The sequence below is a fragment of the Chlamydotis macqueenii genome, chromosome 3 (genome assembly GCF_036417535.1).
Source record: "Chlamydotis macqueenii isolate bChlMac1 chromosome 3, bChlMac1.mat, whole genome shotgun sequence".
Lineage (NCBI taxonomy): Eukaryota > Metazoa > Chordata > Aves > Otidiformes > Otididae > Chlamydotis > Chlamydotis macqueenii.
The window spans coordinates 88,113,733-88,133,021 of record NC_141558.1 but is presented as its reverse complement, the minus strand read 5'-3'; the positions used below and the strand labels follow the sequence as shown (position 1 = coordinate 88,133,021).

Below are 19,289 nucleotides of genomic sequence, written 5' to 3'. Positions count from 1 at the left end.
GGCGGAGAATGGATTGAGAGCAGCCCTGAGGAGAAGGACTTGGGAGTGCTGGTGGACAAGAAGCTCAACGTGAGATGGCCATGCGCCCTTGTGGCCCAGAAGGCCAACAGCATTCTGGGCTGCATCAAGAGGAGCGTGGCCAGCAGGTCGAGGGAGGTGATTCTCCCCCTCTACTCTGCCCTGGTGAGACCCCACCTGGAGTACTGTGTCCAGTTCTGGAGCCCCCAACATAAGAAGGACATGGACCAGTTGGAGAAGGTCCAGAGGAGGGCCACAAAGATGATAAAAAGGCTGGAGCACTTCTCTTATGAGGACAGGCTGAGAGAGTTGGGGCTGTTCAGCCTGGAGAAGAGGAGGCTCCGGGGAGACCTGATAGTGGTCTTCCAGTACCTCAAGGGGGCCTACAAGAAAGATGGGGAGAGGCTGTTTAGTAGGGCCTGTTGCAATAGGACGAGAGGTAATGCTTTTAAAATAGAGGGGGGTAGACTTAGATTAGAAATTAGGAAAAAATTTTTTACGATGCGAGTTATAGAACACTGGAGCAGGTTGCCCAGAAAGGTGGTGGATGCCCCATCCCTGGAAACATTCAAGCCCAGGCTGGATGAGGCTCTGAGCAACCTGATCTAGTTGGAGAAGACCCTGCTCCTTGCAGGGGGGTTGGACTAGATGACCTTTGAAGGTCCCTTCCAACCCTAACCATTCTATGATTTTATGTTTCTAGTTCATGTAGAATGCATTTAATTGCAATTTAGCTGGGAATATCCAATGTGAAATGTGTATTAGAAGAAATGAAGAAAGGTTTTCGTTCCATCCAAAAATCAGAAATAATACTGTAGGCTTTGTTTTCAAGTAGCTTGGAGATAAGTAGATGAAAATGAATCTGTAAGAAGCAGGTTTGTTATTCAGGTGGAAGTTCATGTGTCTCACTGCTGAGTTAGGATCTCTGTGTTTTAACAAATTATTGAGTTTTAGAGCTTTTATCCTATACATTGAGAGCAAAGTTTTGTTGAGCAAGCACACTGCAGGAGTAAGGGATCTGAGTAATTAATCTCGCAGAAGGGTGTAAGCGGTATTGCCTACTGAGCTGCCAAAGCAGAGCACCTGTGGATCTGTGCTGTCATCTCTTGGAAGGATACCACTTCGTGTTCTCGGCCTGGCTGCAACAGGGCATCTTATTTACAGAGTTAGAGGCTCAAGCGAGGGAACAAGAATTGTAGGTCATTTGAAATATTGACGATAATGGTGATTTCATTCGTATCTAAAGAGACAAGGGCTTTCAAAGTCACATTATACTGGAGCTTGTAAAGAGCCATGAATGATAAATATGTATGAGGAAAACAGTTACTGCAGAGATTCATAATAGCTAATAAGAGCTATGGTGATGATTTAAAGACCTCTAATCTTTTTTCCAGTTCTCCCTGTGCTACAGCTGCCTAACTAGCCCAATTACCTCAAATAATCAGTTTTATTTATTTATAATTTACTCTTATGTTGACAAATTTTGTGTGCTTTGTGATGGCAAAAGACAGGATAATTTGGAGTAATGTTTTCTGGCATATAAAAGCAAATAGTAGGTTTCTATGGGATAGCTTATAGAAAATTTATTTCAAGTCCTGCTCTAAATAAAGGATGGTTTGTGACCAGGAAGAGAGATTTTGCTTTTAAAACTTTTGTTATAATCCAGTGGAGTTCCTTGTTGCTTATATAGAGTAGCCTTACAAAGGGACTTGCGTGAAGTGCAGAAATCACCTCAAAACTCCTCAGGTGTCAGCTAAATCCTTTAGAACCATCCTCCTTTAAGTCCATTTGAAAAATGTCATCTAAGAAGGTCTCACATGTATATGTGTTTTGTAGAGTCTTTAGTTGTGCACTGGAGAACTCCTCTAAATCCTGTACATAAATCGTCCTAGTTTTAAAAAACAGGAAAAACTCAGCAGCAGAAAATGTGGTTGAGGTCTATTCTAGCTTCTGAGAGGACCTGCCTGTTCCCTCGCACCCGTAGGTAAGCTCCAGGTAAAGAAGTGGAGGCAGCAGGTTGGGGGATTCTGACCAGAGTACATGTTTTTAAAATGGTTTCAGAGAGAACAGCTTCTAACACAGTCTTGCCTGCGTGAGCTGTGTCTGCCTTTCTGGACTGTCCCTTGCAATAGCAGAAGGATTAGTGATAATGGTTATAAATTATTGGCAGCTGCTAGTGCTTTTATCACAGGTACATATCCTACGAATAAATCTGTGTAATGCAAGAATGAATGTGCCAGCACTCACTGACCTCTTCATTTTACTGAAGCTGCACTGGTTTAAGCTACTGTGGGAAAATTATGGGCAAAATAATTTTATTCAGGTAAGGGTGATGTGGACACAGTTATTTCTTAGTGCAACCCCTATTTAAAAAAAGAAAAGGAAGACATAGGTTTGTTAGCCTAAACTGCAGTGCTGGGATGAAGCATTGTTTCCATCATGTGTGCTCTGAGTATAGTTGAATGTTTAAGCACAAGGCAGTTCAGGTTCAAATCGTTTTTAAAAATCAGAGTTGCTATAGAATTGCCACTGTCAAATATACAGGAAAACTGATTTATAACTATGCTTACGGCAGAATTGGAATAAATCCCAAGCTCTACTAAAAGGTGGTTGTACCCAAGTTAATTTTACACTTATGCTTTCTTTGTATTTGCAGATATAGATGAATGTCAGTATGGCGGTCTCTGTACAAATGGACTCTGTGAAAATTTGGAGGGATCTTTCAGGTGTATTTGTGGCCAAGGTTTCAAACTCTCTGCATCAGAGGATCAGTGTGAAGGTAGAAAAGAGTATTATTAAAATTCATAAGGTTACATTTACCTTTTAAATAATATTTTTCATCTAATAGTATTCCTTTTAATGGAGAAACCACAAATGAACAACACTGAAGCTAAATGACTGAAAAATATAAGAATATGTATTTCCATTTTATGATTTCCATGGTCACATTGTAGATTTTGACATTTGTTACAAAGCCAATCAAGAACCTGTAGTAATATTTATATTGCTAAATTGAAATTTCTGCAAAATCTTTGGCATTTCTATAATTTTGGAGGTTTGGGGACAGTAGATTTTGCTGCCTTAATTGCTTTCCTTTCTATCTTGTTTTTTTTTTTTTTCTTTCATGTGGGTGAATGGAATAAAAAAAAAAAACAGGCTGCACCCTTTTGGATCTCAGCAGTGTCAGTTAACACTGAGCTGATGCCTGCATTGGTGTCACTGGATTTCAAGTAGTGCATTTAGTAGAGAGAGAGTTTGGTGTTGTATTTCTAAGAACAGTACCTGTACCTCTGAAGTTGTCAGGTTCTACACTGCTTCCACATCTAAAATTCCCATCAGGACTGCTCCAGTCAGACAAAATTAGGTCTGAAGTCAGAGCAGAGTAGCCTGAGAGAGAACCTGGAGTATGTACAAGAGGTATGAGTATCCATCTTTAGGGAGAGGGGACTTTGTGAAACCTGTCCCTAAAGGTGGAAATCTGGGAGAATATCTCCAAAGTGTGGAAGCACACAGAAACTTGGACATTTCTTGTCAGATGTTGGTTTTTCTTTTTTTTTTTTTTTTTTTTTTCTCCCCCTTCCCCCGACCCTTTCCTAAGTGTCTGCGTATAGCAGCAAACACTTTCAGACTTCTGAGTGCTAAAAATAATACCGTAAAACTAAATGATCGCTCATGTAAATTTGTCAGGAAGTTTGAAACAAAACATCAGTGTAAGTTAAGTGTCTTTGAGTGAGTTAAATGTGCTGTCCAGGACACATAGCAGACTGGTCTCGGGGAAAGTATGTAGACAAAGTTTGACTGCTTCCTCTGAGCCTTTCATGGAAAAGAGCCCTTGCCAAGCTGAGCTGGCATGTGCAGACTGTTCTTCTTACAGAGCACCCTTCTAAAGTAAGGACCTGTACGCGTGCCCAGATGCTTCATGCAGCTCCACAGATTTTGGTGATCCTTAAATTCAAAACTTCTGTGGTCGCAAGGGACCATTACTCAAGAGGTCAGAGTACGTAGCCATAACACAGACCTGAAAAACCTCATTGAGTAACTTTCTCCTGTTTGAATTGGAGTATATTTTCAGAAAGACATTCAGCTGTGCCTAAATCCTAGAAGTGACTAAGAACCTAGCATATCAATCTAATTACTGTTCCTTAACGAGTATTTTATAAATACAGGAGGGAAAACAGGCTTCCTAGCTCAAACAAGACGTGCTATTTTTGAATTCAAAGTGCCACTCCCCTGCGATATTTCGAGTTTTTCATAGGGAAAATTTAAGTTTGATGTTCAAGTCCATCTGTTAACCCAGCCTGACCCCAGTTTACGAGAACTGAAGCACTGAGGGATTAGCAGTGTAAGCAAAGAAACATTTCCCCATACTTAGAGAATTAATACTGTTACAAGGCAAGTATTTAAAGGAGCCCTAAGGTACAACTTAATAGGGGAACAGCCTGTCAGTGTGCATCTGAAAACCACACCCTGTTAAAAGGTGGTGATCCTGCTGGAAAGTATTTTGTGGGCTTTGCTGACTCACTGGAGTGGCTGGCTTGTTACCTTTGCCAGGTACAAAAGGAACAAAAGCAGCTCTCAGGCAGCATCTGTGTGTTTGTCTGTGTGTACCTGTTTGTGCATTGAAGGTTATATTGACACTACAGGAGAGAATGCCGAATGCAGTCATCTCGAGGAAAACATCCAATCTTATGCCTTATATTGCCTGTCTGCATTTGTTAATAAATAAGACCAAGAGAACTAGTACTGGATATTGACACCCTGCTTTGCTGTTTTGTTCAGAATTGGTTATTGCACCACTTTATAAATAATCGGTATTTTCAGATGTGTTACGTTTTCACTGTCTCTTCTGCTACAGATATAGATGAATGCCAGGACCGATCACTCTGTACGAATGGACGCTGCAGGAACACAGAAGGATCTTTCAGATGTATTTGTAGCCAAGGCTACACATTATCATCTGCTGGAGATCAGTGTGAAGGTAAGCTTGTGGGCATAAGCTACTGATTCATTTTTTTCAATAATATTTTGAGTGTTTTACCTATAGGCATGAACTTTTCTGAGAATGGGGCAGAAAAATATAGAGAGATACATTTCTCCTCTTTCTCTGTACTGTACTGTCAACCATTCAACAGTTCCCACCTACACAGCCATGTATTTAATGGATTCTTAGGAGTAGTCCCTGTGATCTTTCCACATAGAAGAAATCAGCACATGTGTTTCCAACAGTAAGACTGGAAGAGCAATCAACTTTATTACCAAAAACAATTAAGCCTTTCCAAACCTTGTTGCTCAAATTCTGACACAGAGGTTCTGTATTACAAAAGCTTCTGCCAGCATACACTATTCACATGGGGACCTGCTAAGTTAAAACTTCTTCTCCATCTGTCTTTGGGAACCTGTAGCTAGCCACCACAATCCCACATGTGCACTAGCAGGAGAAAATATGTAGTATAAGATGAGCTCCAGGGGGATCTGCTGGAGCTCACAGTTTTCACTGTCTTAGAAGACAGTCTACATATTGAGCTTGTACAAACAGAAAATAAGAGGTGAAAGGTGTAGTGAATGTAGGGAGGAATGCTCTATTATGGAAAACAGAAACATTCTATTATCTCTCAAGTAGAAGAATTTAATTGTCCAATAATTGGCAAACAGATTTTTTTCTAGTTAATTATTTCAAATCTACTTCCTCTTCTCCATCATTGACTGTACCACCTGATATGGTACATCTGCTGCACTACTCATCACCTTGAGGATGTGAAATTACTTACTAGCAAGCTCCAGAAAAGATTGTACCTCAGTTGCTTCCTTATCTCACGGTAGGTGAGGAAAAACTCTCCGTTAAGGTCTCGCCATACATGTGGTATTAGCACATAAAAGCTATCCAGTTTCTGGTGTGCTTTCTGTAGCTGCTGATACCAGGGGGAGAGAGCTGTTTACTGCTGTTCTACCTAATATTGTTCTGCTGCTGGGTTATCCTCTACACAGCACTCTAGGAAGCAGTGCCCACCTTTTCCCCCACTGCAATAGGTCAGGAATCCTCCTCTTCAAGTGATCCAAGCAGAAGAGCAGTTCCCTCTGAGCCAACCAAATGCTGTCTTCTCAAGACAAACCTGTAATAATCAGATCAGACTTTATAATCAATTCAGAAACTGGATTGTCCACATTTAATGAGTGACAGCATCTCTTGAAGTTCTCATCAATAAGGAATAAGATTATCTTACAAAATCTTGTCAGCACACTGATACTTCCTGGTACTGACCTGTTTGGAGAATCTGGTCATAGAAGAACTTAACACAATCTTCTCAGCATTCTTGGTGAATACCAGCATCACTTGCATCGGAAGTGTGGGCTGATATGCAAGGCACTAGAAACTTGAGTCAGAATTTTGCTCTCACCTGACTTCAAGATCTTGTTGCAAGAGATACAGAAGATACTGTGTCAAGAATGAAAGAAAAATGTGGTGTGCCTTCATTATATCCCTTCAATATTTTCTGACATGCAGGATATTACTAACTGCTTTTTGTACCTTGGAAACTGAATTTGAACAGTCTATGCTTGTTCTGCTGTCAATAAGGATATGTTGTGCAACTGCTTTATCTGCTATACATTCACCCCTCTTGTTTTTCCTCACCTTGTGATGTAATTATTTTTGAAGGTTTCTTGAAGTATTCGGTGCACATTTAGGGAACTCAGTTGACTATAGGTTTAAATCTCACATTGATTTCATATTAGCGGAGATCCTCAGCCTCACAGCCATGTTCCCATCTTCATGAAAATGGCTTTCCTCCTGAGTGTTAGTTCAGCCAGATGTGTGTATGGACTACAGGGCAGAGCTTCCATAAAGAGAAAATCACCTTGGATGGCATCCATCTTCTGACATCCAATATTTCTTCACATTATGGCCTCTGATTTTGGGATTAGCCTATTTACCTGAATGTTTTCTAACACTTCACAGAGAAAATAGGAAAGAGATTACAAAAAACTGTCAGTATAACACAACAGAGTTGTGTGAAAACAACAAAGTAGTGCAAATTCTGTCCAGTTTCTCAAAGACTCAAGGATGGTCATTTGTTATGTCAGAGGATACCCAAAAATGTATCAGACTGTAAAGCCAATGTGACTGGCAAATCTCTTGCAAGAAACGTGCTTGTTTCTTTGATAAGGATTTCTTCTACTTCAGAAGTTTTCCTAAAAATGTAGCAACTCAAGAAGCAGTTTGCTGCTTTGATCACTATACACTTGTGCAAACTTCTAGGGATATTGCAAGATTTGGCAGAATTATCCTGTGCTCATTTTCAGCTGTGCTTCTTGCAACTCTCTGGCTAAAGTCTTTTGTCTGGAAGTCTTTACACAATATTGCACTTGTTTAAGAATAAAGGTAATTAGCAAATAGATGTTCTACGCATTGGTGTGTACATGCAGTATACATGCTCTGTATGCATCCTTGCACTGAACTCTTCAGAAAATGAGAAAGCTGGACTGAGGCCTTCACACCTTCAGTTCTATCTGAGAGCAATAATCCATATCTTCATTCCTACTGTAAATGCCTGTATACCCTGTTATCTGGTAGGATAGAAAGGCTGAAGAACTTTTCCCTTCTGCAGTACCAGTAGAAACTTGCTACTACTTGCTTGGAAACTAGTAGCCTGGGCATACATGACCATGCACAAGTGGGCTATACGCATAACCTTCGACTTGAAGACAGAAAAAGATGTCACTTCCTAGTAGACAGAGGTCTTCAGGATGCATGACCACATGCATGTTTATTTTCTTTATGCCTTACCCTCTCATTCAGCATCTTGTTCTTGAGATGAAGTGACACTGAGAATTTCTGCTCTGTGTTGCTCTGAATATGAGGGAACGCAAAGGGTGAGCACACCTGTGGCCTTGTCTCAACTGACAGGAGGTGTGAATGTGCACCAGCATAGACTATACATCTCAAAGAACTCAGGTTACTGGAAAAGAGTCTGTCTGAAGCATCGGAGGCTCCAGTGTTCTCCTAGGAGCCTTGAGAGATTTTGCTAGCCAAAATGCTCAAGATATGCACATAAGGGGTGGTAAAAAGCACTAAACATCTCAAGCATGAGTTACTGTCTCTGATTTTTTTTTTTTTTTTGAGATTCTTGTGCAGCAACCATAGGACCTAGGAAGAGTTGCATCAGAGAAAGGGAGGTTTGCATCCTACATGGAAAACAGTGCATTTTGACTGAACTTGGCAGAAGATACCTTCTCGTTGTGAGACTTGGCATTAACTTAGTGCAAGGGAGTCGTTAATTCTTTCTCATGCTCCTAGTAAAAATTAATTGCTGTTTTAAATAAACCACAATTTATTTCTCAGTTGAAAATTATTATAAAACATGTGGTTATCAAAAGGTCACAACTTTGTCAGCATTAAGTGTAGTTTTATCTGCAGTAACATTCATTTATGTAAGAAAGCTATCTCTATTTCTTATTTTTATCAAATAGATTAAATCCCAAGGATAGTTGCACTCTGGTATAGTGTGTGGGCTTCCCAGAGATAAGTGTAGAAATGAGGTCATGTCCTCTTTTTTAATTACAGTTGTTATTCATTGCTGCAATGCAGGAAAAAGTTACAATTCTAATCAGCTAAAATCCATGCTTAAGAAATCAGAATAATTAAAGACAGTGGAAAAAGTCTTTGATAACTGTTTTCCAAAGGAAACTATCTGCATTATCAGAGCAATAGACTCGGTGAATTATGAGGTAGGGCACTGTGGAGGCAGGGAAAAGTTGCTTATGAGATGCTTCTTTTATTTAACTCTCATTTCCTGTTTGCTTTTAAAACTTAAAGCATAGTCATCAAATACCTTGTGGTCTTTAGCTGTAGTGAAACAAAACTGTGTAATATCACTGAAATGTAAGCACTTGCCGAGTTGATCCTGAACCCACCGTAGCTGTGTTCTGTTTCCTCCATTGGGCTGCTTTTGTGCCCTTTGAAAGACAATGGGAATAAAAGACTTTAGGTAGAGACAATGCCGGTGTCCTGTTCTTGAAATATTTGATTAGTTTGTATCTAGTTTCTGACCTGAAACTTGCCTTGCTGTGTCAGTCAGCAGATTTATCCCATGGATGTCAAGACACTGGGGCAGAGTCTCCAGGCCTGAGACTTGATGCTGGGAATGTGGTGTATAGGCAGCCGGGAGCTAGACCCTGCGTGCCTTGACTCTGGAGCTGGATTTATGGCTTGGGTACAGCACTGTGCAAAAGCAGCATCTGATTCATGACCAAGCTGCTAAGCTTGTGAAACGGCTGTGTTGCATCCCATGAACTGCATGGAAAAGTAACCGTTAGCACAGCAGTATGCACGGTGTGGTCCCTGTCCTACAGGCCTCCTGTCCACATGGTTGTTCTGTGAGCAGTTTTCGCAGGCACGTCTTGGCTAGTGTGACACACCAGCTATGCTTGGGCTTGCCCGTACTCCGGGGGACAGCTGAGTCGAGTCACTTCCAGCTCAGGGATCTCTGTGTAGTGGTCTAAACATGTCCAAAGATTCATAATGCAAGCATATTTGCTTTAGTAGAGGTTTTTGTGTGTGTCTGTCTTCTAAATGTACAGCTGCTTGGATTTCTTTTTAACTATATTACTGTAACACCACAGTCACTGTTACAGAGAGTGGTATAAAGATCTGTTACGATAACTGTTATGAGAGATGCAGATGGCAGATGCTATACATATTTGCTAGGAACAAATGACATACAAACTCACATTTTAAAGTTCTCTAGAAATAAAACGCATTTGATAATATGATAAACGGGAAATTAAAAGGACATCCTAAAGTGCAGTAAACTGGATTTCCAGACACGCACAGTTATTAAAGGGCATTGTAGCTTCAAGTTGCTACGTTAGTATCAAAATATTGCTATTTAAAGTTTCATCGCTTTTCATGTGATCTAATAATGCAGTTACATTTTTATTTCAGATGTTGATGAATGTCTTCAAGACAATGATATTTGCCGTGGAGGAAACTGCATAAATACTGATGGGTCTTACAAATGCACTTGTCCAGATGGTTTCCAGCAGATAGCAAATAGAGGATGTCAAGGTATGAAATAGCCGTAAAAAATACTTGGAACACTATTATAAATGTGCATGTTTGTAAGCATAACTTGTGAAAGTCACAGATCATGCTAAGGAAGAGAAACTGATTTTATTTATCATTTGTAGTACTTTCTTACTTTTCCCATTTTATATTGCTGTCCATGAATATATACTAAGAAATTATTTCTAGAGGCTGAAATCTCAGCCTTCATAACTGAAAAGAGAATCTATATTAAAACTAACAGAGATACAGTGCTGCATTTTCTCAAATCCTGGAAATATTTATTTTGACAGAACCTTCTATGTTTGTGAATCAGTGATGTAACAGAAAGAGCAGTATAGCTGGCAACAAGTAACATGAGATAAACCTCTCTCACCTCTAAAACACTTCATGGAGGATGGGTGGGGAGGAAGAGAATGTGTTATCTGAGGCTGAGTCAGCATTGCCAAACCTGGAAAAATACTTCCCAGGTTTTAGTTCTGAACTATCCCAACTCCATATTGGCACAACACCCAGGCATGCCTCATGACTCCCTTTTGCCATCCATTTTTATGAAACAAGAACTATGGTATTAGAGCTGGAAAGTGATAGCGTGTTTGTGCTCTAAATGGCTGGAGAACCAGGAGACTGGACTTTGCTTTGGCTGCTCTCTCATGCACAGTTTAGACTTGAGCTGAGAAACTTCATTCCAGCTGGTCTCTGTTGAAGATCTTGTGCAACCAACAGTAAATTCCCGGTAAAAGTTCTGAGTATTTGTCGTAGTTCAGCCCTGATCAGGACCAGACTACGCAGTCTCTCTCTCACTCCCCCCACCTTCCGAGAGAACAGGGAGAGAAAATATAAGAAAAAAGGCTCGAGGTTTGAGATAAGGACAGGGAGAAATCCTTAAAGTTACCGTCACGGGCAAAACAGACTTGACCTGGGAAAAACTATTCATTTATTACTACAAATAGCAGGATAATGAGACAGAGAACAAGATAACCTCCATCCACCCCTCCCTCTTCCCGAGCTTAACATTATCTCTACTACCTTCCCCCCGCAAGCGGCACAGGGGGGAAGAGGGAATGGGGGTTGCAGTCAGTTCATCATACGTTGTTTCAGGCCGCTGCTTCATGGTCGGGGGAAGAACTCCTCACATTCCTCCCCTGCTCCATTGTGGGGTCCCTCCCACGGGCCACAGTCCTTTGTGGAACTGCTCCGGCGTGGGTCATCTCTTCCACGGGTGCAGTCCCTCCAGAACAGCTGTCCCAGTGGGCCCTCCACAGGCCACAGCTGCCTTCAGGCATCCACCTCCCCCGGTACGGGGTCCTTCACGGGCTCCAAGTGGATCTCTGCTCCTCCGTGGACCTCCATGGGCTGCAGGGGGACAACCTGCTCCACCATGGTCGTCACCACAGGCTGCAGGGGAATCTTGGCCAGGAGCCGCATTACTCCTCCCCCTCCTTCTGAACTGACCTTGGCGTCTGCAGCCGTTCCTCACAACAGGCTGGTAGATATCTCTCAGGATCTTTTTTTACATCTTATTCACTTCTCATCTCCTTTCCACTTCTTGCAGCCAGGCTGGACTGAGTCGGGCCCAGTCGGCTGCCTGGCGAGAGGCCAGAGGGTGAGGCCTGCAAGGCCCATGAGGCCTGCGCCTCCCCCTCTGCGCCTCTGCCCCCGCTCAACTTCTTTACATCTTCTCTTCTCCTTTTTTTTTTTTCTGTTTTCCCCTTCTTAAATACGTTATCGCAGAGGTGTTATCCTGGGACATTCTGCTACCAATTGGCTCAGCCTTGGCCAGCAGCAGGTCCACCCTAGGACCGGCCGAGTCCACTGAACAAAGGGGAGCGACTTCTAGCAGTTTCCTACAGAAGCTACCACCTTAGGCCCCCCCCTACTAAACAAAACCACGACAGTATTCAAAGTGACTGATTTCTAATTCAGAAAATGTTGTATTCAACACATGCAAGTGCTGTGTTAGACCTTACTTTAGCAGATAAGAGAATTGATAACAAGCTATAAATCAATGCCAGCTTTGATACCACTCTATTGTCTTCACTCCACTGTGTAAAGTAGTAGTATATAGGCTGCATGTTTTAAATGGATAAATATAACACAACTGAAAGCACTTAAGAGTCAACTAAGGGACAGACAGCGTAGACAGTATTTTTAACAGAAAAATGTGAATGAAAGTTGGAAATCATTTTAGGTAAGAGCACTACACTTGAGAAAGAAGACCACCAACACTGAAAAATAACAACTTGCTGTAGAGGGGAGTGAAAATGCTTGAAAAATAGCCAGATCAATATCAAAACAAATGGAAGAAAGGAGGAGCTGGTAGAATGAATACTGTCAAGTTAGAATGGCAAAGAACAGGACACAAAGAAAGAGCAGAAAGGGGGATCTTTGGCTAGCAGAATTAAGTATGATTAGACTTTTTTTCCTGTGTTGACTACTTGTTGTTAAGCTGTTTCAGGATGCAATAGTAGAATTTTTATTTGTCAAAGATGGAAATCTTCAGTATATTTTCTTGTCCTGTATTTTGTACTGGATAAAACTAGCCATACTTACATCATAAATGATAACTTCTTACATTTCAACAGTACCTTCAAAATATTTTAAGCAGCAGCTAAACTGAGGTGTTTTTAAATGACTGAATATTAGTTCTATCAGAGTTCTGTAATAACAAGAAAAAACATAAAATTTTTGAGAGAATTTACCTGGAAAGATTAGGGGCATGGTAAAAGATCCAGACAATAGGCCACTAGTGCAGAGTGATCTTGATCACGTGGTGTACTGGGTATGAGCAAACAATATGCATTTCAGTATTTCCAGTTCTGTGTTGAAGAAGGTATCTCAGTCATGCTTGTAGGATAGCGGACTTTCTTCTGGAACACAGTCACTGAGAAGGATTTAGAGGTCAGAGACAGTCAGCTGAATATAGAATCATAGAATGGTTTGGGTTGGAAGGGACATTTAAAGGTCATTCAGTCCAACCCCCCTGCAAGTAGCAGGGACATCCCTGACTAGATCAGGTTGCTCAGAGCCCCATCCAACCAGGCCTTGAATGTTCCCAGGGATGGGACATCCACCACCTCTCTGGGCAACCTGTGCCAGTGTTCCACCACCCTCATTGTAAAAATTTTTTTCCTATTATCTAATCTAAATCTACCTATGAGTAGATTATGAGCCTCCAGTGCAACCCTGTGGCCAGTAGGACTAATGCACTCCCCAGAAGACTGAAAAATCAGAATATCCAGGAGTAAGCAAGGTTTGTTTACTTGTTTTGCATTGATACAACCACTGTTGGCATGTTGTTGTACACTGACGTTCTAGTGCCCGTAATTCAGAATGGATGCTGCTCAGCTGAGAAGAGTCAGAGATTAACCCGAAAAAGCTGATGGCCTGGGGGAAAAAGAATTGAATGCTTTTAAACTGTTTATTTTGTTGGAAAAAAAAAAAAAAAAAACAAAAAACCAGAGGTGACTTGATCTTAGCCTTATTAGTTTCAAATGAAACCATAACTGAAAGTAGAGAGCTATTGAATTAAACTGGCAAATTTATCACAGAATGTGGTGTCTGCAAGTTGAATCTGGACTAGACTAGAAATTAGGAACATGCATTTTGGTAAGGAGCAAAGTTGAAAAGAGTCCAAAACATTAGAAAGTATGCAGTTTGCTCTTTCGGATGAATTATACTCTATTTCCCTAACATTGTTAATGTTGTTTTCCTGTCTTTTAATATATCATTTCACCTTGCATAATCAGATGATTTGATTTCCAATATTTTCCCGGCAGTTTTAAGAAACTGTCAGCTTAGTCTTGAGAACGCTGTGGGTCCTGAGAAGGTACCATACTGTCCTTGTCATTGCTGATTTCCCGCCGTACCCAACTTTCAGAGAGCTTCAGGGAGTATGACGCTGGTCCGCATTTTCTATGAATTCAGAGAAGACTTTATACATGTAGGTGGTGTGTGAGGTGCAGGACACTGACTTTTCCCTGTGCACCTCAAAAAATGCTACCCTTCCCCAGGCTGCCTCTGTTCTTTCTACATAGGTGCCGTAACCTCAGGATGCTGATCTAGCATGTTTACACACAGGACAGAATCAGTCTGTATCTAAAGAAAATTCTATAATGGATGTCATGGGTCTTGAAGTTATGATTTTGAAATCATAATTTCTCTAGTCTATCATAATTTCTCTAGTCTGTCAAAATTACTGTTGGCTTTGATTGATTTTGTGTGGCTGTAACAGCAGCCAAAATCTAAGCATCAAAAGACACAGTTAAGAGTAAGAAATTCTAGTATCTGGGATGACAGATGAATGAGCCACACATCTAAGTTTTGTTTGTAAATTTATCTTTAATCTCAGCATGATACTGAAAATGTCTTAGATGACAGACTCTTCTATAGCAACCTTTTAGGACCATTCCCAATTCCCATCAGCAAAAAAAAGAACATTTGGCTTTAGATTCTGTAAAATCAGCCTACTGGTAAAGATACAACTCAGACATGCTGGTAACACATGGAGCCAGATGCGCAAGTTGACCAGCATGCAGCAATCAAAAAGCAGCATCTCAGAAAACAGAGATGGACCTGTCTGAGGATTCCCTTAATGCGGAAGAAATGTTGGCTACCACGGAGCTTGTTCTTATATCTCACAAATCGCTCTCATCTTCTCATCCTTATCGCAGAGTGTGATACGGTGAGAGTATGATGCAGCAGCATATACAGATGCCTATACAGAGTTTAAGAATGATCCCAGAAGATTTGGTTATTCTGGAAGATGAGCCCCGTTTACATAGCTATTTACATAGCTGGTGGTAAAAAAAAAAAAGCTGCTTTTAAGACTAATTGAACTTAGGCTTGATATTAAGGGCATGATTATTTGCAAAGTTACTAATGTCTCTATGTTTTCAGATATCAATGAATGTGAGAGATCTGACCTCTGTTCACCTCACGGGGAGTGTCTAAACACGGATGGTTCCTACCAGTGCATATGTGAGCAGGGCTTTTCTGTGTCTGCCGACAGCCGAACATGTGAAGGTGAGACAAGTCACAATAATACTTAAAAAAATTGATTTGCTGTGACTAGTTTGGTGGGAAAAGTAGTCAGTTTGGGTCTAATACCCCAAACCCACTATTAACTCGTCAATAACCAGGAGCCCTTTGTTCTTTTCTCTTGTAAATGCACGGGGTGCTATGTTGCTGGTTGAATCATAAAAAGTATAACAGGAAATGTACAAAATTGGCAATGTAGTGGAGTTAATGTTTTTTACATGCTGTGTTTTACTTTTCTTGATTTTAAATAATTTTGCTATCTTGACATTGGATTATTTTTTTTTTAAGCAAAATCAATTAGTGAAAAATGAGTACTAACCTAACTATGTCAAATTATGGCAGAGGAAAGAATGATATTCTTATATTAAGATACTTAAACCAGTGGACATCTGTAATAATATGAAAAGCTATTCACAGATGGGAAATTATTTCTATCTTATAGCAAGGATGGAAGGAATAAATATTTAGAAAATGTGTGTAAAGTGAGTTTGGAGCTCAAGCTTCTGATAAGTTTCAGTGGGTAAGACATTCCTGCCATAAATATTTAGGATTATTTCATTTAAAGCTTCTTTAGTGCATTAGCACCAAGCCTGAGCTGTCTGAATGTCCTCATTGCTGTGTGTAAGACAACAGAACCGTGCTTGTTGAGACTTTTTTTTTTTAAAAAAGCAGATGAAGCATCCATACAACAGAAGTATCTACAGTGAGAAATTGTAGTAAAATGCTATCTATGATAAAACCTCAGGCATTTTGAAATGACAGAAATTGAGTAAATAGCAGTAACTAGATCTTTACAGTGCTGAAGCCAGCTTATGCTTCATAAGCGTATGCAGGTATGCTTATACAGGTATTTTTCATATAAGGTTGTAAAAGCTAGGCTTTGTATTTGGTTCTAGCATGAGAATATGTCCTGTTGCTAATGGAATGCACACACTAGCAGGAGAGCTGCTCTCCTGCACTGAATTTAAAATAGGAGGCTTATGCTCAATGATACCAAGAAGATACATGGCTTTGTGTAGTCAGTGATGCTGACAGAAAACAAAAATTCCCCTAACTGGATGAAGAATGGCTGTTCTTATGGATGAGAGGGCTGTTCAAGACAAGAAGCCTTGTGGGCAGATTTCAGAAGGGATAAAAATTACATGGTAGTAGTTCAACGGGATGCGTGCGGAGGAGAAGCACTGAGCAGATGATAGCTCAGTGTTAGAACCTATGGGTAGTGGATCTCGAGCATCCAAGAAGTAAGCAAGCTGTTCTCTGTCACAGATTATAGGCCAGTAAATCCATATGAGATTGGTTTTCATGGGACTGCTCTTCTCATAGGTCACTTAAGGATAGTGAAAAGGTTCTTCCTTCAGTGGCGGAGGTGTATTGAAACTTCTATCTGACTATTGCATTTACTACTTTTACTTTTACCAGAGGAAAAACAGCATTACAGCATTATTATTTGAGCTGGCATATAACCTGCCATACAGTTAGTAATATAATACCTAATGAAATGAAATACACTGCTGGCAAGAATATTGTTATGCTGATGTAAGGGAGTAAGTGCCGTATATTTAGATATAGCATGACATCAAACACAATGTTTGTGTGTTAATTATTATTGATAACTAAAAAAAAATCTTGCACTATTTTTGGTGCTTTTTCCTCTCTAAATATTTACTTTATTTTGTAATCATGGCATAAGTTGAAAGAAACATTCTCTTATTGCCAAGACAAAAGCCTGCTAAAGTAGGCTAGAGAGAGCGAATCTGAGTAACTACAGTGATTGATGAACAAGGCAGTATTTTGTGATTCCACGTAATGGGGATAATTCCAAAGCATGTTCATGGACTCTTTTGGCAGCATGTATACATTTCACCTGGTGTTTAGGAAGGATATGGTTAAATATCTTCAATTTCTCTGTAAGAAAAGTAGTAGCAGGTGTTTTGCCTCACTCTTGAGCATAGCTAAAAAAAAAAAAAAAAAGTGGTCAGAGGAGAATGCAGCCTGCTCTTAGAAACCAAACATTTTATTCCAAACCAAAGTTAGAGGAACACTTAGTAACCTTGTGAAATCAAACTCTCAGAAATAAAAAAAAGGCAGAACTGAATAAAAACACAATTAAAAAAAAAAGTCAGTGGCATCTAATTTTGGGGGATGTACCAGGAACAAAGAGCCCCTCTGTCTGGATCTCTGACAGTTAATAAGGTAGCACAGTTCCCAGGGAAGGGTTACTATCACTTATGATGAAGTAGTACAAAGTTAATCTCCATTAGAACAAAAAAAGCCAAACTCTTACTAAATAGAAAAAGATGAAATCACAAGATCTTATTTCCAGGATTGTGAGTAGTTTTGGAACTTTTTAATGAAGAATAAAACAACAAGTACAAAACCAGTAGAGCATGCTTCACAAGTAATTGCTGGTGTGTATGGAATACAGATCAGACTTTATATTCAGCACTTGGAAAAGCATTTTAATAACTTGGCAAAGCAAGGGTACTTCTAGTCTTCTGAAGCAGCAGCAGCACTCCTTTTCTACCATGATTTGTTTCTCCATTCTGTCATTTTAATAAAAACAATTCTAGAGTTGAAAAAACTCATTTAAAGGGAGCACTGATGGCATCAGTGTTAATATTTGTAGTGGTATCAGCTTCATGCGAAAAGGCAAGATGAAACAAAAGGATCAGAAACAAAAAGAATGTGTGACATTCCAGGTACTGAGAAATGATGTAGCTTCCAGCCACAGGAGCTACTGTTCTCTGTACTGGGTGCCTCTGTGAATTTACTTTTAGTTAAGTGAGTGAGAGTAACTGTTTATACCATCAGAGAAAGAACCTGAGGAAATTTTGCTGGATTCGGATGCCTTTCTGTACCTGGGGAGCAGATTTTCCATATCTCCAGACTGTTTTTGTATGAGTTTGACTCGTTTTTTTGAAAAATCAGAAACAGCAACAACATAAAACATTTAAGAACCCCATGTGGTTCAGTTCTGGTATGGAGTTTTATGGCCACTGGCCAAAGTAAACTGAACAGCTGTGGAGACTGTGTCTTCTTCCAAGGTGTAGACAAACTTTTGTTGTAGTGGTGACATTCCACTGCCGCCTGGCCCCAGGCTCAGCAGTTTGGCTGCACCAGGCTCTCTGAACAGGAGGCTCTCGGAGTACTCCCTAGCTCCCTGTCGAGCTCAGTGGGGTTCTTGTAAAGGCAGAGCGTTTTACCCAGTTGGCTGCTAGTCAACTGTGTTGGCAAAAACTCAAGTTAGAGGTTCTCTGATGCTTAAGTCAATACTCTGCCCCAAGCACCTCTTCTGTCTCCATGTCCAATCCCATATGTCTCTTAGTCACTCCTTCACTTTTCTCTCTGCTCCAAGCCCCGAGCTTCGCTGCCTGCCTCAGCAGGCACTCCAAAGAAACTTACACATCCCACCAGAGTTCTCTAACCTCTGCTTCTTCCTTTCCCCTCACTTACTGTCTTGTATCCTGTTCTCCTTTCCTTGTCCACTGAATAAGTCACCTAGCTGAGCCTTTTGGATGCTTGCACAGAGCATCCACAGATTATTCTGTGGTCAAAGAATAATTAACAAATCTGTACACAAAGATGCTACATTGTCCATCATTTCAGATGACTGCATACGTAAGAAGTCTGAAAATCAGGGAAACAAAGCACAGAGCTAAGAGAAGTAGATGTTTGCTGTAACTGCACATCATAACCATAATTCTGCCCATATATAGGGAAGATAAGGCAGCTTTAGGAAAAGGGTACGGTAAATCTAGGACTCCTTTTAGGGCAGAGTGTTATCTGTTATATGGAGTAAATTTTACACAGTAGACAACTTCACAGTTTCACCAAATCTCTGGTTAAATATTGAAGTAAGAAAGCTGAGGCTTCTGCCAACCATAGATTCAAGTATGCATTTCCAGAGTGTGCCCCTGTGAGCTACCATCTTGTTTCAGAATGAATAATCACAGACTCCACCAGCCTTCTCACATTTGCCGATAGAGATGTTTTAGGGCATCAGGGATGCTGGCTAGAGAAATAAGAACAAAAAGGCAGAAACAAGAATCTTTTTCTTACCCACATCGTCACAATGTTGGAATGACTATCCAGCACTATTGTCTCTACATAGCCAAAGTCTTTATTCAAATATTCATTTTTCAGTGATTTTTTTTTTTTTTTTAATGTATGG

The 19,289-nt window shown here is 40.4% G+C and overlaps 1 protein-coding gene across 5 annotated transcripts in view; it reads left to right on the top strand.

The window, feature by feature from the left end:
• Positions 1–19,289, top strand: part of LTBP1 (latent transforming growth factor beta binding protein 1) — a 200,847-nt gene that overhangs the window by 145,264 nt on the left and 36,294 nt on the right. For all 5 annotated transcript variants that reach the window (XM_086744059.1, XM_086744063.1, XM_086744060.1 and 2 more), the window contains 4 exons: positions 2,675–2,797; positions 4,874–4,996; positions 9,959–10,081; positions 14,978–15,103. In XM_086744059.1, coding sequence (XP_086600185.1) covers positions 2,675–2,797; positions 4,874–4,996; positions 9,959–10,081; positions 14,978–15,103 — 495 coding nt within the window. The remainder of the gene's footprint in view (positions 1–2,674; positions 2,798–4,873; positions 4,997–9,958; positions 10,082–14,977; positions 15,104–19,289) is intronic.